The sequence below is a fragment of the Ptychodera flava genome, chromosome 1 (assembly GCF_041260155.1).
Source record: "Ptychodera flava strain L36383 chromosome 1, AS_Pfla_20210202, whole genome shotgun sequence".
NCBI classification, from domain to species: Eukaryota; Metazoa; Hemichordata; class Enteropneusta; family Ptychoderidae; genus Ptychodera; species Ptychodera flava.
Genome location: NC_091928.1, coordinates 46,046,978 through 46,074,334, shown reverse-complemented (window position 1 = coordinate 46,074,334; position 27,357 = coordinate 46,046,978). Strand labels below are relative to the sequence as shown.

Here is a 27,357-nt window from a genome sequence, read left to right as displayed (position 1 = left end):
ATGATGTTAAAGAGCTACATGATAAAACATGCAATCTTCTGCTTTACTGTCTGTGGATAAACTTTATAGCTTTCTAAATTCACCAACTAGTCTTACAGTGGAAGTTTATTATATTCAGAAGAAGATAATAATTTTACATTAGTATCAGAATGTTATTTGATAGTTCTGAATCTACTCTGAATTACAAGTTTACGAAACTGATCTACAGTCAAAACGGGATGACAAGGCAACATACTGTTTCACACATTTCTCAAAATACCTTTTTGGAGGCATTTTATACTTAAAGCCCCAGTAATGCAAACTATTTGATGATATTTTCATTATTTTTATTTTATAAATCAATCCAAAGAATGTTGAAACTACTTTTTTTTACTCCCCAATATTGAACAAAAAGTATGCACAACAAGGAATGAATTTAATAAAATACACTCATATCTTTAAATTTTCAAACAACGGCTTATCCAATCAAATTTTTGATAATCAGTGCATGCTGTCCATTTCCACCTATCAAGTATGCACACAACTTTCTGTGGTAGAAGAAAAGGAATTGTTTTTCTGCCGGAATGTCTCTCAAGGTTGCTCATTAATATTCCTTGTGCAATATAAAGGCACATCGTTCTCTGGCTAATATTAGCAACACCCATTTGATCATTGGCAAATCGGGGCATAGCGCGACAGAAGCCCAAGCCGCCTGGCCCAGCCCCACCAGGGGTACAATTATTGCAGCTAGGTGCTATGTAATATTACAGAGACACTTGCGGATGTCTGTAAGTATTGTCTGTGGTCAAATGCAGTTATCTTTAATAATCGAAACTTGGGCTTTAAATTACACTTACTGTCTGTGACTCCAATACTACTAATAAAAAAATATTTTTAGCATCGTTCAACAGCTCCTGACCTGCACCACTGGGAACAGCAGTCAGTCCCCTGGAGTGGGAGAGGGGTAAGGTTCTTTGTGGAACTGTTTATTTTATTGATTTTGACTATAATATTTCAAATATAGATTTCAACTCCAAACCGTCTGACTGCTTTAATTATTACCTACAAGTCCTTTATCTCCTCTCCAACCTGTGTACATACTTCTGTAATTGCTCTGTAAACATTGCCAACTGGCTATCGGCTGTCCGTATCAGTGGATTAATTGATTGATTCAGCACCAAAGATGTTCCGCTACTCGTGGAACATTAGTAGAAATCAGATTATACTATCCTTGTCCAAAAAAATTATTTAAAAATTGATCAGAAAACTTGAAAATACTCTTTATCCATGAAGGTATATAAACTGCTATAATTTGATGATTTTGGAACATTGCCACATCGTCCCTCTTTGATTGCCAGTTTTATGAGGCTTTCCCCAAACATAATTGCACAGAGGGCGCCCTTTACAATGCTTGTGTACTGGGTAGTTACTGCAATGAATGCATTCATATGATGATCTTTGTAATTAAACAGCTAATTATTTTTTTTGTTTTCAGACAAGACGCATTGTAATTTAAATGCATTCACAGTTATGTAGATTTGTTTTATTTGTGACTATGTGGAAATAAATTTATCTTTTTTCGAAAAAAAAAAAGGAAGTTACTGCAAAGTTTATTCTGTTCATTGTTACCTAGTATTTGAATGAATAAAGTGAACTGAATATTCAGATCTGGACTGTGACATTATAGCTCACTCATTGCCATATTCCATTCACAAGCAAGTTGCCATTTGCATTATTTAGCGCAATGATGAAGCATCACTGGAGGCTCAGGATTGTTCTTATCACAATACATACATGTAGGGGTGGACAAGTAGAATGCTGTAAAGGACAGATCACAGTTCAAACCCTTTTTTTGTTAATTGGTCATCTTTTATTAGTGCTTGTGCAAATTTCCATGATACATTTCATGTTGAGTGACAATCTCTGCTACAAAGCATTTGAAAAAAGAACAAATGTAGACAAAAAATGTAAACTACACTTCATCAGTTATTCTGCTCTTCAACTGTCAATGGTCACCATCACCACTTTTGTCTCTCTCTGAGCACTGACAAGAGATCACACATTTTGCATATCTCCATGACAACAGTGATGACAATCAATATAATAAATGTCTTCAAACAAATATATCACTCAGTTGGCTACTGTAAAACCATTAATTTTCAAAGGGATTTAATTTTTCCTCTTTCAAAGTTTGTACCATATTCAGAGGGAACTTAAATTTACATACACTCATAATTGTAGTGTAGAATCTACTAAGATTAGATGTTTCCACTGACATTTTATTTACTTATCAGGAAAACATAATTAGATCCCAGTAAATATAATGCTTTTGAAGTATGAACTTTGAACTGAGAACCATCAGGCACATTCAATTACACGCTGAAGCCACAAATTCAACATTTTTGGCTGCCTTTTTAAATCTACACACATTATTCCAGTGCAACGTTACTTTATGAATTACCCAAGGCAAGTTGTGAGCACTTCTCATATTCTCAATGACACCAAAAAGTAAAATGTTTTCTAAGTTTCTTTTGAAGTGCAAATCCCTTTAAAGAACTTATTTTGGCCATTACCTTGTCTGCCACCAAACATAATGAATTATTCCCCTGTATACACAAATCATTAGATACATTAGTGTACTACATGATAGATATGTTATTGTCAAAATCAATGTTCACCAGGCGTATCATATTGTCACCTTAGTTTACCTTAATACTTTTCTTTGCCTGAAACCTAATTATCTCCATCATTTCTGACGGGCAGGTTTGTACTGATGTACAAAGGATCAGGTAGTTACTTTGCTGATCATGCAGCAATATGTGACCTCTGACCTTTTAATAAGTACTTCATTGGTTGAAAGTACAAAGGAGCATTTCATGATGTCATTGTCTTAGAGTCTTTTTTTTTTATAGAGATGACCAGTTCTATGAGGACACTACATAAACATACACCAACCAATCAAGTGTTTCATCATCTCACACTATCGGTACAATAAATAAAGTAAGAAAACAATGTATGTGATAGCTGGTAACTTTTTGGAAATAAAAATCAGCAAAATGTCATCTATACTGTTTTAGTTACGGTGGTGAGGATGTTAGTATTAAAGGTATACAGTCACCTGTAATCTAAATATGCCAATATGTGGTCAAAAGGGCATTCCTTGGCATTCAAAATGCCCATATGAGGACGCTGCTTTTAAAAAGCGGCCACCCGCTTAAAATCTATGATTGGTTAGATTTTCTCTTTCCATGGTAACTGTGGCAAAATTGGAACAGGTGACAGCATACCTTTAAATTGTGACTACTATATATATTTGTGACAATCAGCAACGTAGTATTGTAGTTCTATAGACTGATATTTGATAAATCTAATGCATCTAAGTTTATCATACTCAGTGTTTTGACAAAATGAACCTTGGATCGAATTAATACACTATTTGGACAGACTTGTGGTAAAACGAAAATTGCATGAAAAAATATAAATTGCATTTTCAGATGATTTTCTAAAGATATCTGGTGATACAGTAAGCCACCAAAAACATCAACTTTGTCCCTTTGAACATGGAAGAGCAAGTTCAAATATTTCAGCTAGACAGTTTTAAAATGGAAAAGTATTTGTGTCATAATGTATTGATGATTACAAATTGTCAAAAGTGGCACATTGCCCATGAAAACAGTTACTTTGCTTTATCAATCTGCATGACAATGCCCACTTTAAATAGTTCCATAACAGAACTAGGTCACCTGTCTCGTTTGTAGCCAATCACAGATTTCACTTGGAGGCACACAGTAACACAAGCATTACAAATAGTGCACAGTGCTATTGACGTTACCATGGTACCATTGCTGGCAAGCCCCTTTTACCATACATGGTATTAATATGCAAATTTCCAGTAACTGAGTACCTTCAGCAAAAATAGAATGGTGAAAAGTACAAAAAAGTATACAATATGTTTTGCAAATTTAGCAATCTTTTGCAGTGCAATACAATAATGTCATATCAGAGCATAATTTCTTATAATATCACTTAAAAGAAACATCAGACAATGTATGTATACATATACATTGTCCTTTTTTTGTTTCACTGTCATAAACCTATATATTCCCTTAATTATTCATATAATAGAAACTGCCTACATGTAATCAATATTCATTTTTATAATTGTTTTTGTGGCATAAATTAAATTAAATATGACTAAACACATTAATCAGTCAAATATTTTCTATTTATAACAAGTCTTGCCATTTTTATGGTCAAGCAGTACATAACAGAAAGAAAACTTGCTTTGTGCAAGAATATATTCCCTGTACTTTAACAAGAAAATCTCTTTCACCGTCAGATTTTGTCAGACCCTATTGTTCTGAATAGGGTGGTTGGACTCAAGTATTATAAAAGTGGGTGAAAGAGTCAACTTTTTCATATGATCACACTGTGTGATGTTTAGAAAAGTGTACAGGCTCTATGTACAGTGCAAAGCTATTGCTGAAAGGTTTGAGTCTTGGTTCAGCTGAGTTCTGATTCATCTGGACTTAATACAGCAAGTGTGTTGAAGTAGTATTACCAACAGTTTTGGTGTGATGGCGCTTGATGTAAGTGAATCTGAAGTGTTTGATTTGCTGAGTGTAGGCTGGGATTCTTGCGATTCCCAAGACAGATGTTCCGCTTTAGTTGACATTTAGCACCAGTAGGATGTATGGATATCTTCACAAGAAAAAGAAATCTTGGATGTTACAATGTCTAAATTCTCTCAGCTTTGATATGTACGCAGAACAAACACGTTAAGTCCCTACAAGTCACATTAACTCTACTATGTCAAAACACATGCCACTGTAAGGGATATACTAGTAGTCGTCTATATTACTGTGAAGAACAACCATCATAAAGGCACAGAAACCAAACAGGCTTTTTTCCATCATGTGTTACATAGCCACTGGAAACAATATTGTTTACAGTCTGTACGACTCAAGCCATTGAGAAGAGAGTACAAGAATCAGAAAATCAGACACTCAGCTGTCCCACTGAGAAAATACAGAGAAAGTTCTTATTTACGAATCAAGCAGATCAAAGTGTTTTTCAACATTAGCAAAATATCAAAGCACCAATAAATTGGCCAAATATGGCCAAGGTTTCTGCTACTGCTGACTAATTTTAGCAAATCCTTGGACTGGCCCCAAATTTGATATAACCTTTATATGCAGAGTGCCTGGGCTAATTGTTATAAATAAAAATACAAAGATTCAGAAAACATAATGATGTGTTAGTTAAAATGTTGCTTATCCCTTTCACCTCTGCAACCAATGTCATACAAACTCTGCCATCCCTATTTCCTAGTATGTGGGTCCACGCAGTGTATTGAAAACAATGGGGGTGTACCAAAATCTGATGAGGAAAGGGGTTGACCTGTTCACCCCAATTCCCTGTAGGCAGATCTGTAATCATTATAGGTTACAATAGGTTTGGGCCAAACCATTGTGGTGAAAGGGTTAAGCATGCTACCAGGGCAAGTATTTCTTCCCTAGCATTAATCAATTTGTTCAACACCTCCATTCCTGTGGATGGAATAAACACGTCCATACCAGTTTTTGTCTATTACCAAATTAGTATGCAAATCTCATTTCAGTTGGGTAGCCAAGCTTGTCTAGGTTAGGTGTGCAGGCAAAGTTGATCATGGGTGGGGGACCACACATCAGAATCAGGGTGTCATCACCAGGGGGCGGTAGATGCTCCTTGATCATGATGTCGCTCACAAAGCCTTCACTGTATTCCCAACCTGTTGAGAGAAACAGACATCAAGACTATCGTTGGTGGATGTTGTGTCTGTAAAATGGCTGGTGACGGACAGATTGACGTAAAAATGTGCATATGAACAGTGATCTGGAGTCTGAATGAAGACAATACTCAAGAATCCAACTCTGATAGTGTTGGCAACCTCTCTAAAAGTGAATTTATAACTGTGGTCAGTATTATACTATGTATATTTCTTTGCCACAATGTCTACAATAGATAACTACATATCGCACCAAAACTGATATCTGAGTTGAGTTATCCTGTATTCCTTTGCAATAAAATACCAAATGTCATCTTTGGATGATATTTGTAACTCTCTCAGCAACCATTGCTTCGCTGTGTAAATCTGAAATAACCCGAATTTCTTAATTTGAAAATCTTACATTACTCAATCACACTTCATTATGCAAATATTTCACACAGAAAGTCATACGATATTGTAACATACTCCGTGCATATCTCCAAGTACACAGATTTTACCATAATGAATGTACAAAGTATAATACTGACCACAGTTATGAAATCTTTTGTAAAAACAGATATACTGTCCCTAAATGAAACTGAAAAGAATTGAATGTCCCTCAATAAAATCGTAAACTCAACTCCATTGACAGGACTTTCACTGGATCTGATTAAAAACTTTACTCAGGTACTTCCAAAAGATAAAGATGATATGCTAGTCAAACCTGACGCAAAGAGATTTTAGGGGAATCCTAGACTTGCCCAAAGTCTGTGGGCTTAATTATGTTGTAATAAAATAACTACATTTCAGCTAAATTTGTCTTGAGTAAATTTTACTTGAGTGGTGTGATCGCATAACGGTTGTGTGATCGCTTTGAGCACACAAACCAACACAAAATAGTTTGTTCGAATGGGAGACATGGAATGACTGAATAAGCTGAAAATCTTTACTTAAACGTCAAAAGCGAAAACACCAAAGCGACTAGTGGACTTGTCTAGGGAAAATTCATTCCAAACGGTAGCAGGGCGTCCTGCAAACATAGCTGATGAAATCTCACCTTCAGGTGCCTTGTCCAGTGTGTACCATAGCTTGAACTGACTTCTGTTAGCTCTCTGACAGTCTTCAAGCTCCTCACGAACCAGGATATCCTTCTCAGTCTGTGATGACAAACATTTGTTATATACTGTTACAACACTTGATTATACATCCCGTTTATGGATATACATGTATCTGGAACACCACATTTAGTGGTAGAAGTAGCGTATATCATTGTACATTGAAGATATCAATATGTTTATATAGGTAACGTAGATCTTTGCACACCAAGTGTACACTGTACTTGTGCATTTTATTTGTATACATAAGTGAATACTTAGCGTATTTGACAAATGTACACAATCAGTATATACATACGTACATTGTCGTTTATGAAGCATTTTGCCAAGTTCAATCTATGTAAATGCACAGACTCCACACGGTTCATTTTTAGTCATAAAACAACATTAGTCACATTGTGGTCTTGGTACTGAAAGCAAACTCTATAATTCTGGCACACACAACAGTCACTACCACTATCAGTACTCATGTGACCACTATCAAGCAATCTGTGCATGACTCTTTGAAGCATACATGGACAGCTTCTCTTATTAAACGCAATGAACTTCATTGGTCGTGGTCATGTGTTAACCCCAAGTTGTGACCATTTTCACCTAATCAAAATGACAGTTATCTGGCCTGCGATAGGGTCTGCGATAAATACTGATTTTATCTATAGGCACATTTCAGACCTCAATTGTGCTGCTTGTTATACTGATATATAAAGAAACATAATAGAGAAGAAACTCATAAATTTCAAGGTGAATATTACGCACCTGGTTGGCAAAGATGAGGTGGCATTCAGTGTCGTCATCTGGATCTTTGGTGATGTGACGGATTAGTTGTAGCATGGGAGTGATGCCTATGGAGGGACAAGATTTAAAGAGATGAAATACAGTAGATATCTGACACAAAACCATATTGTTTTGTTTTAACCTTTTCATCAGTACCCTCGAGTAAATTTGATGCCTGATGGTGTCAGTACACAAATAAATAAAGGAAGTGGATCCTGAAAGAGTTAAAAATTTACAATGTTGGATAAAAGCATAACAGAACACAAATTATAGCATACCGGAGAGTACCGTATACTGTATGGTTTGATATGGGTATAAACTACAGTGTTAATACTGAAGGAATGCAGTCTTTAGATTTTGACATTAACAGCACATAAGTTTCCTTTACCAAAGTCACTTCTGTTTTCCATCAGTTTAAGTCTTAATCACGGTGAGATTTCACAGTTTACATGGGGCCTACAGAATCGTATGTGCCTACATGTAATTGTGAATGGTTCATGTAACTAGGGTACTATAAATCAAATTTCTTCACTGAAATTTGACATTATTATTACCTGTTCCTCCAGCAATCATTCCTAACTTCTTGGCCTTCTTCGTGACAGCGGGAGACTTCTTGTCAGGTTTGATTGCAAATTCACCTGTGTATAGAACACCAGCATTGATTAGTATCGGAATTTCAGTGACATTCGATAATGGTTTGAGAGGGTGAGGACGCCATGTTAAGGTAGAATGTGCCTAGGGGACAGATACTCTCAAACTTTTACAAAGTTCTTTGGCCTACCACTTGTGGGGGCTTATTTTAAAGCTTACCGCGTTAGTTAGGTTCTCCCTGGCTTACTAAGTGTACATTAGAAATTCATTTCCTTCATAGAGATAACGCAGTGTTTGCAACCATATTGAATTTCAAATATCAGTAAATATTGGGTAATTTGTTTCTCAAGTACCAAATTTGCATGGAGATCCCAGATTTTTATTCTTGATTTTGAAAGACAGTGGTTTAAAGTTTGCTTGAGGAAAGTTTGGGAAAAAGGTTAAGTCTTTCACTTTTGAGGCACTAAATGCCTTAGTGTAGAATGTGCCTAAAGGACAAATGCTCAGACACTCAAATTTTTACAACACTTTCTGGTCTACCCTAACTCCTAACCACTTGAGTAGGCTCTCTTTGAAGCTCAGGAGTAACTAAAGTTTTCATCAGCTTATTTTATGAAAATTGGCCACAGCTACAGTATAGAGTTAAAAAAAGAATGACGACCATTTTGAGTTTCAAATATTGGTAATATTAAATAACTTGTACCAAAATTTGGGTGGTAACCCCCTATTTATTCTTGATTTTGAAAAGGAATGGTTGGAAGTTTCCTTGAGGAAATTTTTGAACAAAAGGTTTATATCTTTCAGTTCCAGTGCATGTACTACCTTAACACTATAATACAACATTCTGCTAAAGCTTTTTCAATTTTCAAAAATGGAAGTCAAATAGGCCTAATCATAATCATTTACAGAATGAGAATCATTTTACACGGACACAGAAGACAGAACAACTGGTGTAGGAGTCAGGTCTGTATCATACCTTGGCCCTGATAGACCAGCAAGCCAGATGGCCCTCTTACATCCATGTAGTCACCTACTTCCATTTCTTCCAAGTACTGGGACATCTTGCCACCGTCAGGGAATTTGGGATGTACGTTCTTGAAGTATACCTGAAAAGCAAATATTACATGCATGGATATAATGAAGCAAACTGATTTAATTTGAATCATATTATACCAGAATATTAATGAGACAAATAAAGTGATTTGATTGGTTGTGATACAAGAGCAACAGCGCTAAAAAGTTGCGATTTTGCATGGTTTGAACATGCAAGAACTCTCAGCTATGGTAAAATTCGTTTTCTGATGTATCAAAAGAGAATTTCAATATACTGTTTGTTATGCTATAATAGCAATAAATCACCTCAGCAATAGGTAAACGGTGAAATTTTGACCAGTTTACAACATATATGCACTTGCTATCGCTCATGCATATATGTCGTAAACTTGCTAAAATCTTGTGGTATACTGTCTTTTGGTGTGGTTTATTGCTTAAATGTTTCACAGATTAAAGGGGAAGATATACCGGTACATGTGATTTCATTTCTTACAAACACTGCCTCTCAAAGACTCTGGAAACTCTAGTAACTATCTCATGTTAAAGCATGGTCTTTCAATACAATTTCTATCATTTGACTGAGCTGTGCATTAACACTGGCTTATAAGGGCATTACTGTTCACATCCTACTTTAAGAAACTTTGGAACATACTAAACTAAAAGGCTGCATCCGGATCTCTCACAGTGATTTATCTATTTCCATCATTTTGGCCACATTGATCAACCCAAAAGGGGTTCTTATTCAACTATCCCTATTGTTTGCCAAGGGCAATGGATTATACCAAATCAAAACTCAGGGGGAGAGCAGACTAATCTATGCTAGAAAATTCCATGTAAAGAAAAGCATCACGCTACAAACCTTGATGACAAGGTCCATGAAACCCTTGTCGTCATCACTGCTAACTGGTGTGTATGGTCTCACTACCAAGCTACCAAGAATCCTTGCACTCAGATATATGTGCTGGCCTGGACGTGTCACCAGTGTTTGTACCAATCAAATAAAACATAGAAAATATAAAAAAGATGGTTTAAAAATATGGTCTCAAATAATTTGAGCAGTCAAATTTTATAGTGTCTGATTAGAAGTTCCATGCTGTTTATGCTTATTTCATCCTTTCAAATTAAAACATTCAAAGTCTGCATAAAGATACCCAGACTATTGCTGTTGTGACAGTGAAAATCACAATGTTGACAATGTATGTCTGGCTCACTGAGACAAGGCAGTCAATATTACAAGATATATGTATGTTGTCAGGGGTCTCATATAAACACCTTATTCAGGTACACTAAATGAGACATTCAAAATCAGTACCAACATATTATGGATTTATGGATTTCATTAAGATACTCTTCAAATCTGTTTTCTTTTACATCAGTTGCCTCTTTTCACTGCCCAGCATTGAGATAAAAACAGTACTGAGGAATAGAATCATCTTGAACTGAATTTTTTGGACTCACCTATTGGTAGACCTAGGATATGTTCCATTGATGGCAAAGCAAATCTGAATCGTCTGGTGTCATGGCTGACAATCTGACAGGAAGAAATACACGTTCAAATGAAAAAACCTTCCACATTACTTAATTCATAAGTTTTACAGGAATATTTTTGCTACACCCTATGATTAAATGGTGTGCTTAGACCAGACATCCACATCTGCTAGTGCCATTGTGACCCTTGTAGATTGCTTTGTGACAATTAGAATTTTGTGCATGCAATACCCTTGCTTCATTTTATAAGTGACAGTAAAACATCTGTGCAGTTGAAATGTTTTGCTGGGCAAAAAGCAAGTTGCTTGTGTCTTTGGCACTTGCCTGTGAGATTGAGGCTCTCGGCTGTGAGGGAAGGCATAAATAATTCATATCAATTTTACAGCACCTTTCCACACTGGCTTTGTAAGTATTTTAGACCAGGATGGCACGAGGGACTGCCAACAGTCTGTGCTTAAACATATACTTAAAGATATATGTGTAAATCGTAGTTAGCGGGTTAAGGGTTAACAATCAGATTGTGGTACATCCCATTGTTTTAAAAAGGTTGAGTGGACCTATACACTGGGAAAAGGGGTGAAATGAAGGATGAAGCATCTGAAGTATTTTGTTTCACATTCACTTTATACGTCAAAACCTGATATCAGTAAAATCTTGGTAAACCAAAGTATAGCATGTTAAAGGAACACGGTCAATGTATATTTGCATATTCCATATATGGTAAAGGGGCGGGGCTAAGCGTACTACCCCCTGACACCTCTAGCTGTTGGTCCTCCATATTTGATACTTCAGAGGACATGCAGACGACACTGCTAAGTATGCCATGGCTGGTCGTGTGGGGGCGCCATTTTTTAGAAGCGGCTACCCGCGTAAAATCTGTGATTGGCTATTAAACCACAGGTGACCGAATACCTTTAAAGTGTCCCACTGTTCCCTTTACAGAATAGTCAATTAAACAATCATTTCTGCATGTTACATATATGCACATTGTAAAGTCACCTTTTTTGATGTCTAAATCTGCATCGAGTTTTTTCAGTGTCAAAAACTGCAAATCACACACTGTATGTTAAGTGTTTGGAACAAAAAAATGAAACAGGCAGATTGACCAATGGGAAAAAAGTATATTGATTTGGAAATGATCAATTTTAGAGTCACTTGCCTCTTTATCCACCAACTTAAGGGGATACTTGGTTTGGTCATCAATCAGTGTCTTAGGTGGTCCCTTCTTGCCACCAAACACTTTCTTGGCCAGGAACGCCGTGATGATAACAACGCCTACTCCAATGAGAACTGGAACACCCTGAATTACAAGCAGAATAAAATAGAACATAATATACAGATGTCTACTTGTGTACTGCATGTTTCTCAAACAACACAATACAATCCTCTGCAAAACTCAATACAATCCTCAGTAAAAACTGTCTCATTTCTTCAAACCAAACTGTGGAATTATTGTACATATTATAAAACATCTGCTAATCCTAGTAATAAATTATTTATTTTGCAAACTGATAAATAAAACAGGATCACACTTAAGCATTCTAACCATATGGTGTGGTAATCCGAACTTTCAAAATGTAATTTGTGATTTTACTTTATTTTCATTAGTTCATTTTAAATATGCAATTTGTTCAAATTTTATAGCTGATTGGAAATGTCAAAACTATCAATAGCAGTTACATGATACATGATTCAGTGGATTTGACAAATTACCATACAGGCATTATGTTAAGCATTGAACGTAATTTGATCTACACTTAGTGTTAAAGTCTATTTTGGTTTCGTGTTTACTCACGCAGTGGGCGAAACCATTGAAATACTGCCATTTACGGAATTTTCCTCTCACATTCATTATTTTTGTTGCCAAAAATTTTCTACATTATATTAAGAAGTCTACATTATTTGGCAGCATTAGAATAGCATGATAATCATTAGTCTCACGATACAAATACCAAGAATGAATGTCATAACGGAGGATATTTAGGATGACGTCACAGCCAAAGAAAAGTTGGTGCAAAACATAAAATGACATGCTTTACACACTGGTGCATGGGTTTCAGAGTTTACACCTCTGTCACATGTTCAATAGAGGCGCCAGGTGGAGAGGACATGACCTTTGAACTTTAGGACTTTAGCCATTGGGCTACAACAAAAACTGCACGTAGGTGTGAGGCCTTTCGTTTCAAAGTCACCAGACTTTGGTAAATGGACTCAGCAGAGAAAAGAATACAATATTGTAGTGCTGTTTGGTTTTTGATGACCTGATGACAAAACAACCTGAATCACATTGTGAGAATGAATAACCCTATTTTCTTATTTGGTAACAATTTTACTACTGTACCTAGCTATCTCTACCAACTAAAATAAGATTTTAAAAGCACTTGTTTTACAGTAAATAGGATTTGGTCTCTAAGGGTGGTACAAATGTCAATGAGAGTGTATTGAAACAATCAAGACAGTACCCGATCAAGCAACTAATGTTAACCCTTTGAGTGCTGTAAATTGTTCCCACCAAAATTTTAGTGCAACATTTTTACCAATTTTTGTGAATTTTTCTGTAATTTTTTTACAATTTTGGACCAAATGGACATCACATTTCATTGGCTACAGTTTGTTATCAATGTTTTGACAAAAATCTGAAAAAATTGACTGAAGTATATTTTCTAAAGGTGACAAAGACAAACTTTGGTGCTTAAAGGGTTAATGTAACCCCATGATAATCACGATTGGCTGGCAATTTTTAAATCATATTCATATACAGTATGACAAAACAACAGCTAAACTCAAAGGTAATGAACCAACTTTTGAACCCACAAAAAGATATTTAACATCCCAAAATACAAATTCCAGTTTTGTTTGTATGTATTTTAATCCTGATGATCTATTACACAAATGGCACCCAGAATAAATGTGATAATCTGGCATCCACACACTAGTGAGCCCTCCAATGTTGACACAGTGCAGGCAAATAAGACATCAAAATATCAACTTTAGCCATAGACCCTCGAGAAAAACTATGCTTTAACACTGCCAAAGAACACAAGTACTACTTGTGAAATAGTGCATACATATGTTGTGGACATAGCGCTACAAAAATGTTAATATTGTATGCACTGTGATTCAATATCACTTGTGTAAACATATTCAGCCTTATGGTGATATTAAATACACATGTGGGTGTGAGCAAACATCACACCAGACTGAATGATTCTATATTATACAGGTACTCTGCTTAGTGCTGGAGTTAGTGGTTCAGTCCAACAACACACCTGTTATCATATATTTAGAACTACTGCGCTACTCTGCAAGCTAGCAGTTTTCTGGCAGTTTAATATTCTAAACATTTGAATATCCACCTAACGTATTGTAATCACTAGATGGTATAACATGTGATCTTTGATTAGATCAATGTACAACCATAGACAAGGAGAATTTTTTCTCCCTGTCTGTGGTACAACCTGTGATACATTGTGTATCAATGTCTATTCTGTAAATTATGTATTCTGTATATGTACACATCATCCCACTGAGAGGCATGATGTGTGCATATACCGGTACAGAATAGGGCAACTTCTCTGTGGCTGTATATCTTGTGCTTTATTCTTTCATAACCATGAGATTTAATGTTGCGTTGCAATTACTCACAACAGATTTACACATGTTGAATTCACAAAGGATTGCGACACAGTCCTTTGCAATTAACATTTTGTCAGGTTTTGAATAATGGATACCCAAGGTTTTCTGTTTCAACATTCCAATTATTTACAACTGATCTGGCACTGGCTACTAGCGAAAGTGAAACAGAGATCTGAAACTGCAAGTGAAAATATGACACAGCAACCAATGGGTGACTCACCATTACTTGGTTGTGCTTCATCAATGAATTTCAAAGAATCAAAATGTTTGTGGACAGTTCACTGAACTTATGAAACATATTAACCCTTTGAGTGCCAGTCATTTTTTGTTGCCTACATCAAAATGTACACCTGTCGATTTTTTTCTAATTTTTGTTTAAAATTTGATAAAAGCCTGAAGCTAATAAAATGTGATGTTCATTTGGTCCAAAATTGTCAAAAAATTACAGAAAAATTCACAAAATCGGTAAAATGTTGTACACTATAATTTTGGTGGGAAAAATTGCAGCGCTCAAAAGGTTAAATTGTGTTTGCAAAGTTTGAGAATACGGGTACATTTATTGTGTAATGGGTCCACTCATTTGATATTGAATGCAGGAACATATTACTCTATCTCAACTGGCACCTGAATATAGTGCAATGCCTAAAATGAAATATTTTCAATATGTACTACATTAAAGAAGTAGTAAAAATAAAAATAAAATTACGCATTCCTGGTAGATATAATCTGCTACTATATTAAATCTAATAGACACGACCCTTTTCCAAATTTAGTCCATTCTTTTTAAATGTATATTTCAACATGGATTTTGTTCTCGTTTTAATAATTTTAAGTTGTTCATTAGCTTTCAAAGTCATCTGTAAAAGCACTGATTTTTTCCTGTTTCGATCTTTTTGAATGAATTCTGACCAAACATGACTGAAATATAATTTTACATTTTAAGATACTTAACTCATTGTATTAATTTGACAAATGAGTCACCATTTTGAGACAAATAAACAAGTGCCATTGTTGTTGTTTCTGTTAATATTTCAATTATTTCATTTTTATTGTCAATATAATCACTTTAGTTATGTACATGCTACCTTGTTACAGTTGCACAGCCTGCCAGGACTTGCGCTATAAACTGCTGCAAATGTTCAACAACACACATCTGTTGATACTGAAGGTTTCTGACTGTGTATTTTACCAGAATAATCCTTTAAAAGATGCCATTAGGGAAATATAATCCATTGTTCCATTGCACCAGCTGATGAAGCTACCTGGCATTGTTGTCTTATTACAATCAATTGTGATGAAGGACTGCTCCATGACCTTTGAACTCACAGCGACCTATCTAGGGTCGTCATCTGTGCTGTATTTGCAACAGACTGCACTGCAACTTGTTTTTGCACAGACCTTAGCAAATAATCACGAATGGCAAATATCAACTTTTTTGACCCGTACAAGCTGTTTCGTAAAAGATTTATGAGTGATCATCACTCTTAATACGTGTTTTGGTTTTCCAATTATATCTGCTAAAATTTATCTAGCATTTATAAATTAAATACAGACACTCAAAGTTAATCAGCAGTTACTTTCATTAGAACGTTCTTCAGTAGAAGCCTTCAACTTTGCATGTACATGTGAGCTAACAATTTTTCTAACGCAGATTTTCACGGATGTTTAAAATTCTACACAGACAAAACAAAGCAATGACTAGACTATGTACTTTTCCACCCTGCAACTTGAACAAATTTCAACAGAACCATGGTTTCATTTCTTCTGAAATTTGGAAAACATGAATTTAATTCTGTCAGGATTTACTGAAGAACAATGTAATGACAAGGGATCAAGGAATGAGAGACTTCACTGCTTTAACCCTTTTCCTGCCAGACAGTAATAGCTGTATCACTTCCCTATCAGCCAAGTCAGTAAAAAGCGGTATTGAGCCAAAACATGACGTATTTTCACCCACTTGGCTTGGTATGTTATAGCATCTTTGTCCCAAAAAAATCAACTTTACAGTATTATGTTTTCAACAGCCTTCAAATGTACAGTATTATGTTAAAATACATCACATGGAATACATTGTGTTTCATTAATTTTAACCATCTTGACCTGGTGGTGAAATATGGACTTGGCAGGAAAAGGGTTAACCTGTTTACCCCCAATTCCCTGTAAACAGGTCCACACTCACCATTGATTACAATGGGTTTGGGACAAACCATGGTGGTAAAAGGGTTAAAAGAAGGGTGTGCCACATGATAATATTTTTAGAACCCTAATTTGCAAATAGTGGCTATTCGGTATGCTGGTACTTGACTTCACACATATTTAAGTACGCATCATGTATCTGAACCATAAAATTTTATGTAGAGAGCCATTCCCATTAACACAGAACTAGCTATCAAATACCATTGTCACAGCTCCATATCAATCTTAAAGTCTCTCAGCTTGAAACCAGCAATGCTGAAATGAGGTCATCAAACAGTATACTACCATCAGTCCTTTTCAATATCTGCAATTCAGGTCACAAGTCTACAGTGTGTGTCATGATGAACTAAAACAAAAGACTAAATTTGACAGTTCTGATTTTTTTTTACCTGCTTTCCTGCGGCAACCCAAGGCCCTTAAAATACCAACAGATTTCTGTCACTCTGGATTCAATCTTACCAGCAGGTCTAAGAAAGCCACTCCCTCACTTTGTTTGGTCTCACTGTGACATGAATACTTTGCAGAAACTTTCAATGCCTGGTAGAAGTAATTGCGTTGAGGCGATGATGTTATATAATAACACCTTACTGGACTGGTTTTCTCTGAATTCAAAAGGCTGATCTGAGGCACTGCACTGTCTAACAGTTTCAAGTTACTAGGTACAACCACTATTTTAACAAAGGTAATGCAGGATATGTTGCCCTTGACCCTGAATATATTTTGAGGTGACGTTGTCACTTTTGATGGCATAGAAAATCTGGTACATCCATCCATGGATACTTAATGTCGGTGGGTAGGCTGAACACTTACAGAATGAGTATGCGTAACACAGAATGTACTCATGAACAGTGGACAAATTTCAGAATTGGGTCAAAGTTGGAGATTTCTGATGCTGACAAAACTCTACCCAAAAACAATACTACATCAGAATTAGCAGTTGTGAACAAAAGAAATGTTAAAATAAACAATTATGAAGATTGGACGAATTAAACTGCCATTTAATCCATAAAAATAATTTTTCAGGTCAGTGTCTGATCTCTAGTTAATCATTCAACAATTTGACCTTTAAACCAAACCTCTCCACCATCCCACCACCAATGAAAGTTTGAAATATAGCAAAAATCTGACTACAAAATATTGATTTGAACTTCTTGAGACCATGATAACTTGCTCAAATCTCCACTGAAACTTTTCATTGCTGAAAGGGTTACTGAACAGTTAACATTTTTATGGTGAAGCCCAGAACAGTGATTGAGTGTCAAGCATACACTCAGCCTCAATGGCATAACTGTGGCATAACTGTTGCTGCAAATTGGCACACAATGAACAATTCAAACAGAACTAAACCCTCTAACCTCTATATGCAAATGAGTTTTGATTGTCATGCAAGTGTTTTAATTATGAACACCCCTCATTAGAGGCGTAGTCTGCAACAATATTGCAGGTGTAGTGTATTTTATTTCTGCACACCAAGAACTTTTGGTCCGCAGAACCTGCTCACATGATGAACGAACTGTAACATAGGCCAAGAAGCAACTCAACATGATACTGTAAAGATTAAGACAGTGCATGAATCAAATTAAAGACTGACTGTAACTCTCGGTTTATGGACACAGTGATGATTAAATGACAGAAAACTGGCGAAGTAGACAGGTACAAGAATGTTCCCTGGGTATGGTTACATCATAGCATGCATAAACAGTCATCACCTTGAGACATGTAGACAAAGCCTACAATAGCCTGTGTGATGTCTTCCTCATTTGTGTTGGTATAAACAGCTTTGAGCCTTTTGGAGTCTGAACAGCTGGCAAACATTTCAGACAGAGAGAATGTTGCTCTGTTATGCTGGCCTGCACAATAATGAAACACTACTGAAAATCTGGGAGCATACCACTTTACAAAAATCCAAACATTTCACATTATTTTATTAAGCTACAAAGTTTTGGGCTTGCATACTCTGGGAAATTAAGATCTATTTATACCAAATTAGTGCTACTTTCCACACATAAAGAGTGAAAAATCATGTCATATTTTTGTTTCACAAGGGTGTTTTCTTTGATACCAGTACTTTTAACAAAGTAAACGCAGCTGACCATGCCGGAAGGAAATGTTCATTGAGGTGACTAGCGTAATAAAAGAACATGGTAATGTAAGACATGAATAAAACATTAAATTTGGCACACATGGCTAATGCCAATTTTGACTTTCGTAAAACTTTTCTGATATCAAAATATTTTTTTCCACTGATATGCAAAAATACATGTTGCCGTGCCACATACGTAAAGTATGAATGGCAACAGGGCAGTTGTCCAGAAGCCGTGGTTGCAGGATTATTTTATCTTACTCAGGAATTAAATGAATGAACAGAAAATAAACACAACTGCAAAAATACAGATATGTTCTTGACTATTGAAGTAACAAGTCCTTGGTGAGTTGTTCATACAACAGCATATACAAAATAATGACAGAATTTTTACCACTTCAAATTCTTGACAGAATTCTGTTAGACATGTAAATCACAAAACAAAAATGTTTGAAATTTTCAAAGTGAATAAATAATCATTCTAATGCATGTTCAAAAATTAAGTAATTCAAGAAAATATTTACAGCTTAAAAATTTAAAATAAAAAATATTGTGCAGATGATATTATGCTACCCACTGCATTTATATTGGAAAAACTATGAACTACAATGTTATAGGTCTCTGTGTCTGATGTCAAAAGGCTCCCCTCCTGACAAAATGGTACCATACCAGCACAATTTTGCATGTGAATTATGGCAATCATGAGCGCTGGGAGACAATAATGGTTCAATATGTCTGCTCAAGCTTGGGCTCTACCTGCTTACAGCATAAAAGCTTCATGTATTTATGATGTTTAGCTAGCATTAGCTTGGAGCCTGCGCATAGCCACGGTCCCTCTACAAGGAGGAACCGTGTCTTTGGCAAACTTACGATATATACATAGCCATTTTTTTCAACACCATGATATCTCTTACAGTTACACTAAAATACGTAAAAATTCACGATGGCATATTGCCAAGTCAATAGGTAGTGCGAGTCAGTACTGCCTTTATGGCAAAACAGAACATGCAAATACCAGCGAGACAGTCTGACAGGCGAGAATACAAAAACCCGGGTGGTTATGGTTGCCCTGCCCACATGCACACTCGCTTGCCCAGCCTTCAAATTTTACAAATTCTAAGTTTGAATACTACTAAAAGCAAACAGACAAAAAAAACAGTGCTGAAATATTATATACCTTGAGCTACCGCGGAAGCCGCAAAGTCCGATGTCGGGTGATTTAAAAGCGAATTCGTTAACATCCCGGTAAAAAAGAATGAAGAAAGAGTACGTATGTGAGGAGAGAATAGTCTATGGTCGACCAGACGACATGACTGGCAGGACTTCGGTCAAACAGAATCGACCGAAATTCTGTCGAGAATTACCATGAAATGGAAGGATGATATGTCTATGAATTTGGATGGTAGGAAAGTCGCTCATTTCCAATGAGATGCATGCAAAAATAGGAAACAAAGGGCAGAAAAGACGACGACAAAAGTTTTTAAATCGAGGATACACTGACCAGGTAGTCGGTGGCAGCCATCTTGCAGACTAGACGACTCGAACGAATATGCGAAGGGTGAATGTACTCGTTCGATATGATGATACCGTTTTGGTTCACCTTTGACCTCGGTGTGAGGGCGCTATACTTACTCACGCGAAACTTTTCCCCCTTTTTTCAACATCATAAATCTCACCTCAAATTTCAAATAACAGTTAATAGGTCAAAAGAAAACTATATGAACCACTGAAGGCAGTGGTTTAGATGTTGTTTAATTTCAAGCATGTATTGCATGACATTGTTATCCGTTGTTACGGATTTTATATCGCTTTAAATGCCTACCTTCTGATACCTATGCAATAATAACCGAATGAAATAAATGAAAATAAAAATGAATCAAATGTTCTATACGTTGGAAGGTGTTTTCTGACATGTAATTGTCATTTAGTATCAACAGTATGATATACACCTACAGGAATTCAATAAGGTGTGGGCGGCCTGGTGTCTATGTCTGCAAATAACAGTATTAAAATAAAAAACTCGATGCTTTTACAAAATGCCGAAATATAATGAAACACCGAGAAAAGCGGTAAATTCTTACTATCAATTAATTACCTGAATAATCGGATTTCTTAAAATGGCAACCGCTGCTGGCCCCATTTCACAGTTATCTTAGGCTTCACTGTTAGCATTTTCAATTTTTAGCGACGAAGTTACGTAACTGAGGAAGCTTATAGAGTTGGGAGAAGCAAAGTTGACGTCACTTCCATCAACAACTTCCGTAAAACTATTTTGTCACACCACGTGATCAGTGTTATCTAACGACTACAGCATACCATTCACGCTGCACACTCACTATCAGCGAAAATAGTATCGTGTTGGATTGACATTATAATTGAACCTAGAGCGTACGTGTGAGTGTATTGGCTTACATGAAAATGCGATAGACAATGATGCATTTACGTTAGAACGTCCATGCTCGATCAAATTGTTTTTGTTCTGTCGGTGTAAATTACGAGATTGGTGGATGTGGATGGACATCTTGCGTGCGTTTGGTCTTTGTCTGACATGCATGTCGTTTCGATCTCCCTTTTACTTTGCAGGGGAGAATGAATTACGTTCCTCATGGGTTTCAAATATGTAAAAAAAATACGAAGTTTTGAGTGGATTTACGATTTCGTTTGCAAAATTACGAGCGAAAATTTCAGCTTCCCATTTCATCGGCGCGACCGTGCAAGAAACCTCAGTCTCCTACTACCTCCATGATCACATGTACTAGCCCTGCGTACGATGCTGTGTGTTCCGCTACAGCTAATCGCCCCACACACCACAGCCCTGCAAAGACCCGTACGTAGGGTCGGTGACTTCAAATCCATTTTGGGACTTGACGTAAAAAGCCAAATTAGTGCCGAAATTCAGCATTCTTGGGCCCAAGTCGTATCCCAGCCTACCTCAGCTACTCGATCGCTTCCAAAAATGCCAGTCTTTTATTCACTTCTCGTAAATAACCGTCGATGCATGTCGGCAACTCTCTCGCTAGCCCTGCGTACGATGCAGTGTGTGAACTACACCTAACAATAAAATGTTGTGAGATGTTGAAACAGTTTACCCTCCTTCCTACAAAGTTGCAATGTATTGAAACACTTTACTCTCCTTTCTACAAAGTTACAAATCCCCTGGTACGTAAAACAAACACTGTTCGATACTACAATACATCATGAACGTAACGTCCATGAATACACTGAGGCCTGCTTTGCCTCTGTGAGTCCTGCAGGGTCGTCCTTGAGTCTATCAAAAGTGTTACCTACTTTGCTGTATCAAAATTTGGCCTGCAACTACTCAGTTTGATAGTAAAAACCATTATTTCAAAGGAAACTTTCACAAATGGAGTCATAATACAAAGGAAAAGGAGAAAAACTGAGGTTATCTGAAAGGTCAAGTCTAGGTCATCTCATCATGTGATGTCAGGCATGAAGACCCCCTAATTACGCAATTATGGTTCACAAGAAACTACCTAGGGTGGTCCAATAGGTGAAAGGTAATTTTGCTGCCTTCCAATTTAAATGGCATTCAGCTTGATTGACTCCCATTCGGCCTACTTTCAAACTGCTATAACTTAAACAAGAAATTATGTGATTCTGAATGATTTTAATATTATTGTAGATTCCACCAGTTTAATGATCTAGAAGTGAACATCACCAGACATTTCTTGATGATATCAAAATATCAAATGAAAATATATCTGGGCTAAAACTTTTGAGACTGAATTTGTAAATTTACCAAGAATTTTCGGAAGCTAGAGGGGAAACAGACATAACAGTGTGATGGGCGGACCAGAAAGTCCATGGAAATCAAGCAGGTTGTTCTTACATGAACATTGCTGTTTGGTGTGTTGATTTGTAACACGTACACTATGCTAACATGTTTCAACACCCAAGGAAACATTTGCAACTTTATAGTCAATGCGACATATTAATAAAATTATTTTAATTTTGTATCGGAATATCACAAACAATGTTGTGATCATCGCAGTCCAGCTGTTATGAGTAAGCATGTGTACTTGGCTGGACCGATCAAGTTTCTGCAAAAAATCATTTCACTGTCATTGACAAGCTAAAGTGACGTCTTTAATAAATGTGTCCAGTCAATATCCAAAGAAAATCAAGGCCATCAATGACACGAAGAAAGTTTGTCAGTCCCCACGGACGAAGTCTGGGGGGACTTATAGATTGGGTCATGTCCGTCTGTGCGTGCGTGCGTGCGTGCGTACGTCCGTCCGTCCGTTCACGCAGACATCAGACTGAGACATGCCCTGGTCAGTTTCTTTCAAACTTTGCACAAGGATAGTACCCTACCCCATACAGATGCACGTCGATTTGTTTCACAATGCGATCAAATTTGGCCGTGTTAGACTTGGAGGACTTTTTAGTTTACACCTCCATAGACTCCCATGTATAAGGCAGTTCTCCATAGACTCCCAGGTATAAGGCAGTCCTCCAAAGACTCCTATGTAAAGGCAGTTCTGCATAGACTCCCATGTATAAGTCAGTTCTCCGTAGACGCCCATGTATAAGGCCAAGAAAAATAAAAATTTAGTTTCTCATCGTATTCTAGTGCAAAAAGGATGCAGTGACACAGTTTTTAGTCCCCACGGATGAAGTCCAGGGGCTTATAGATTGGGTCATGGTGTCCGTGTCATTGTGTCTGTTCGTCCATCCGTTCGTCCATCCTTTCACACAGATATCTCAGACATTTTGACAAAATGTCACGTGACATTGGTGACCTTGACCTCAAATATACATATTTCTCCATAACTCAGTAACCACAAGTGCTACACCCTTCATATATGGTATGATGGGATGACGCCACATATTATACCTCATTAATTATGCACATATCTAATTTTGAGCGAGCCAATAGAGCTAGAGGTCTGATTTTTGGTATATAGGGATAACTTAGCAATACATTTTTTTTGGACATGTCACGTGACCTCAATGACCTTTGACCTCAAATATACATATTTGTCCATAACTCAGTAACCACAAGTGCCACACCCTTCATATCTAGTATGATGGGAGACCTTATGACGCCACATACTGTACCTCATTAATTATGTGCATATCTAATTCTGAGCAAGCCAATAGAGCTGGATGTCTGATTTTTTCGTATATAGGGAAACCTATAGGATAGAAATTTTTTGACAAAATGTCATGTGAACTTGATTATTTACCTAAAATATACGTTTATGTCAATAAATAAGTCCCACAAGTGCTATGTCCTTTATATTTAGTAGGATGGGAGACCTTATGACAACACACGCTTTACCTCATTTATTATGCACATATCTAATTCTGGGCAAGCGAATAGAGGTAGAGGTCTGATTTTTGGCATATAGGGATTTATTAGCAATACATTTTTTTTTCAAAATGTCACGTGACCTCAATGACCTTTGACCTTGATTATACATATATATATATATATATGCATATCTCAGTAAGTTCTATACCCTTCAATTTTGATAGGATATTAGACCTTAAGATGTCACATCTTGTACCTCATTTATTATGCGCATATGTATTTCTTGGCTGGCCAATACAGCTACAGGTCTGATCTTTTTTCCCAATTTAGAACAATAACTTAGACATGCCTCATGTGTTTCAAATTGGGAACAACGACATAGACCTATGTGCCCATAGATCTCAACATATCAATCCAGTGATACTTCTTAATGACCACATTTCCCTGCCCCATCAAGACTAATACTCCTATTACTTTGTCATTGTCAATGACTTGTTTAGAATTATATTTTCGTTTTAAACTACAGTTCTGGCAGTGTGGTCGTCTGGCAATCCATCATCACGGCAGATGTAGTGCATCCAATACACAGTCCACACTGTCCAATCATGCGTGCATGTTTTCCTGTTATAATTCAATAGGGTCAGAATTTTGTAGCAAGGAACATACAAAATCTTGCAGATAAATCAATTTTGATGATCTATGTACATCTATGCAAATTCCAAGTTTGGTGGACATGTGAAAATTATGTGTTTTGCCTTCATGTACAAGATGGCATGTTTACCAAACTGGACGCTCACTGCTAAAAAACCAATAGGTTTTATTACAGTTTCACATTTCAACCCTTTCTTTGCATCTTTCTCAGCAACATTCCCAAAACCTCTCTCCTTGCATCCCTACCGCTAAATGCACTGAGGAGCACAGTGTCATCATTGACGCTATTTTTTATAGATCGACTATATATCAAATTTGAAATTTGGTTTTTCATAATTAGCGCTCGTCATTGTGTATGCTGGACCATATGCTTGTATAACGGTAAAAACGGATAAGAATGGCCAAGTTCACCAAAATGCATGGCAACCACACTAGAATTTCAATGACCTAGGTCTGAAAGCTTTATTGTGAATTTTACCTGAAAATGTATCCGTTCATGTTTTGGCCGGCAACCTGGAGGACATATCATTTCAAGAGATTTATTTCGCTATCGTTTATTTCTTCATCTATTTTCAAATTGCTTTACTAACTCTATTCATGTCAGTGCCGAGCCAGCTTTATACAACAAAATAATGTCAGGATGATGAAGTGGAAGGGACCGGTACAAAAATACCTGATAATCAGAAGTAGGCCGTCTGAGGGCACTCTCACTGGGTGCTGATTCTTGTAAACTCGCTTCCCCAACAGGGTCATATATGTAAAATATATGCACTTGCAGTGCACAACCAATTGTTATATTTATCCATAACGTGTGAAAGTTTTCACGTTTTTGTCATACCTTGCTCAAGGAAGTGCATGCTCTGTCATAATCAAGGATGAGAATAGGGGCATCCTGCAATATTTGGATCGGAGACTGTAAATAGATAAAATTGCCGGTGTTCGAAATTCAAAATAGCCAAGCCCTGGAAAGACATTTTCGATTTTTCATAGTACATGGGTCAAGATAAGCAATAACAACCATAGGCGACCATAGGAATTGTAAGATATTTACTTAATTTGTGATTCCGAAAAATCGGGGCATACAGCACTCGAATCTTGAATGACGATCAGTGCAATGCTATTGCTGTAAGTATATTGACCATATTTCTGAGGGTCTGCCCTACCATTGTATGAATTTGGCATAATTACTGATCATCATTCAGAACTCGAGTGCTGTAGGGTACTTTTGTAACTATGCAATTATGACAGAAATATTAATTTTTTATCAAGAATATTCAGAATCATAAATTTATAAATAACAGGGTTTATACCGCAACTGCATGAATTTGGCATGAAAACTTATCGTCATCCAGGATTCAAGTGCGGTAGGGTACTTTTTAAGTATACAATGATGATAGATATATTAAAATTTAACAACAGTATTCATAATCATAAATTTATTATTTTTTTACATTGTTACTATGACTAACACGCTTTATGCACCTTTGGCACAATTTGCTTAGTTTCATCGCATTGTTCATTGTAATGGTTCATCCCTATCGGTGATACTAGTGTCCCAAACTACAGAGTCAACGGGTGGCTATGTCCATGGGAAAATGTTCCAAATTTATCGTCCTTGATTTGTGATCTGCACATGAGGAATGAAACATGTGACGCGTTATACACCACACACTGAAGTGCATTTGGCACTCACACATTGGTTGAGAGCCAGACACGAATGGTGCTTGTGTGTTGTCTAAAGTTGTGCGGAATCGCTCTGCCGTTTTACACATATAAAAAGTAGTCTGTGCTCACATGCTATTGAATATACAGCCGCAATATCATTCTCGTTTTCTTTTTATTTTCATGATTCAGGTAACCATGACAATACGGCGGTTAATAATATTGTGCTTTGATTTCTACAACGCTCTTCCCAGTTTCGACTACTGTTAGCAACAGTTGCCGTTGAGACAGTATGCTCATACGGTGGAACAAATTATTGCAACATGCACGTTCATGGAGAGAAAATTTACTCCAATATAATTTAGCGTTCGTCTGGTACACTTAAACCGCTGATAATATTCGAGGGGAAGTTTTGTGTGAGTTACATTACATACAATCTAATATTGACGCGTCATTCAACAAACATAACTGAAATCAACATTAGCTTAATGTGCTGGTATACTGTTATTCAAATGAAGACAGGTTACTATTGAGCCCGTAGGTAACCATAGTTACTCGAAAATATGTTTTTCATTAAACCATACTTATTTGTAATAACTGGCCGTATCTGCACGATTCCAGCCCATCGAAAATATTACTTACCACGACATCACGGATCTGTCCAAACAATGCATGCACACAGCACAAATGCATAGTTAAGGGGTACAATCTCCCTTTCACGGTTTGTGCCAGATGTTCCAGATCTGTTAATATATGGTATTGATGCAGGGAGGAGTGCGATGACTGTTTAGAATCTGTACGTACTGTGGCTTCAACGCTGGGCTTCGGTTCCGCGAGTTGAGTTCCTTTGAATTGCAGTAGAAAATGATGACATGTAAGCATTATCTTTCGTCCGCTAAAAAGTCTCCCCTACAGAGAGAGATACGTTACCATGCCATTTACTGAGAGCGTCAAAATGGTCGATACGCCAGTCGTTTGCCATGCAGTTTATATTATGTACACGTATTTTTCAGTTGAATATAAAGAAGGATGCCTTACCTAATTCGTGGTCTTACCCGCATCCTTCGCCAACCAAACATGTACGCTTATGACGTGTACCGTC

General features: G+C 36.7%; 1 protein-coding gene across 2 annotated transcripts; it reads right to left on the bottom strand.

Moving 5' to 3' along the window:
• Window positions 1–1,826: 1,826 nt before the first annotated feature.
• On the bottom strand, window positions 1,827–27,095 carry LOC139139130 (NADH-cytochrome b5 reductase 3-like). 2 transcript variants are annotated; one of them, XM_070707933.1, is made up of 9 exons: window positions 26,898–27,095; window positions 11,909–12,049; window positions 10,720–10,792; window positions 10,121–10,227; window positions 9,185–9,314; window positions 8,172–8,255; window positions 7,600–7,685; window positions 6,786–6,885; window positions 1,827–5,749 (listed from the first exon to the last, which is right to left on the bottom strand). In XM_070707933.1, exons 1-9 carry the CDS (start codon window positions 26,946–26,948, stop codon window positions 5,577–5,579), a joined length of 945 nt encoding a protein of 314 aa, XP_070564034.1. In that variant the 5' UTR covers window positions 26,949–27,095; the 3' UTR covers window positions 1,827–5,576. The 2 variants fall into 2 exon arrangements, with proteins under 2 accessions (XP_070564034.1, XP_070564043.1); XM_070707942.1 differs by lacking the exon at window positions 26,898–27,095 and adding an exon at window positions 20,166–20,260.
• Window positions 27,096–27,357: the final 262 nt, after the last annotated feature.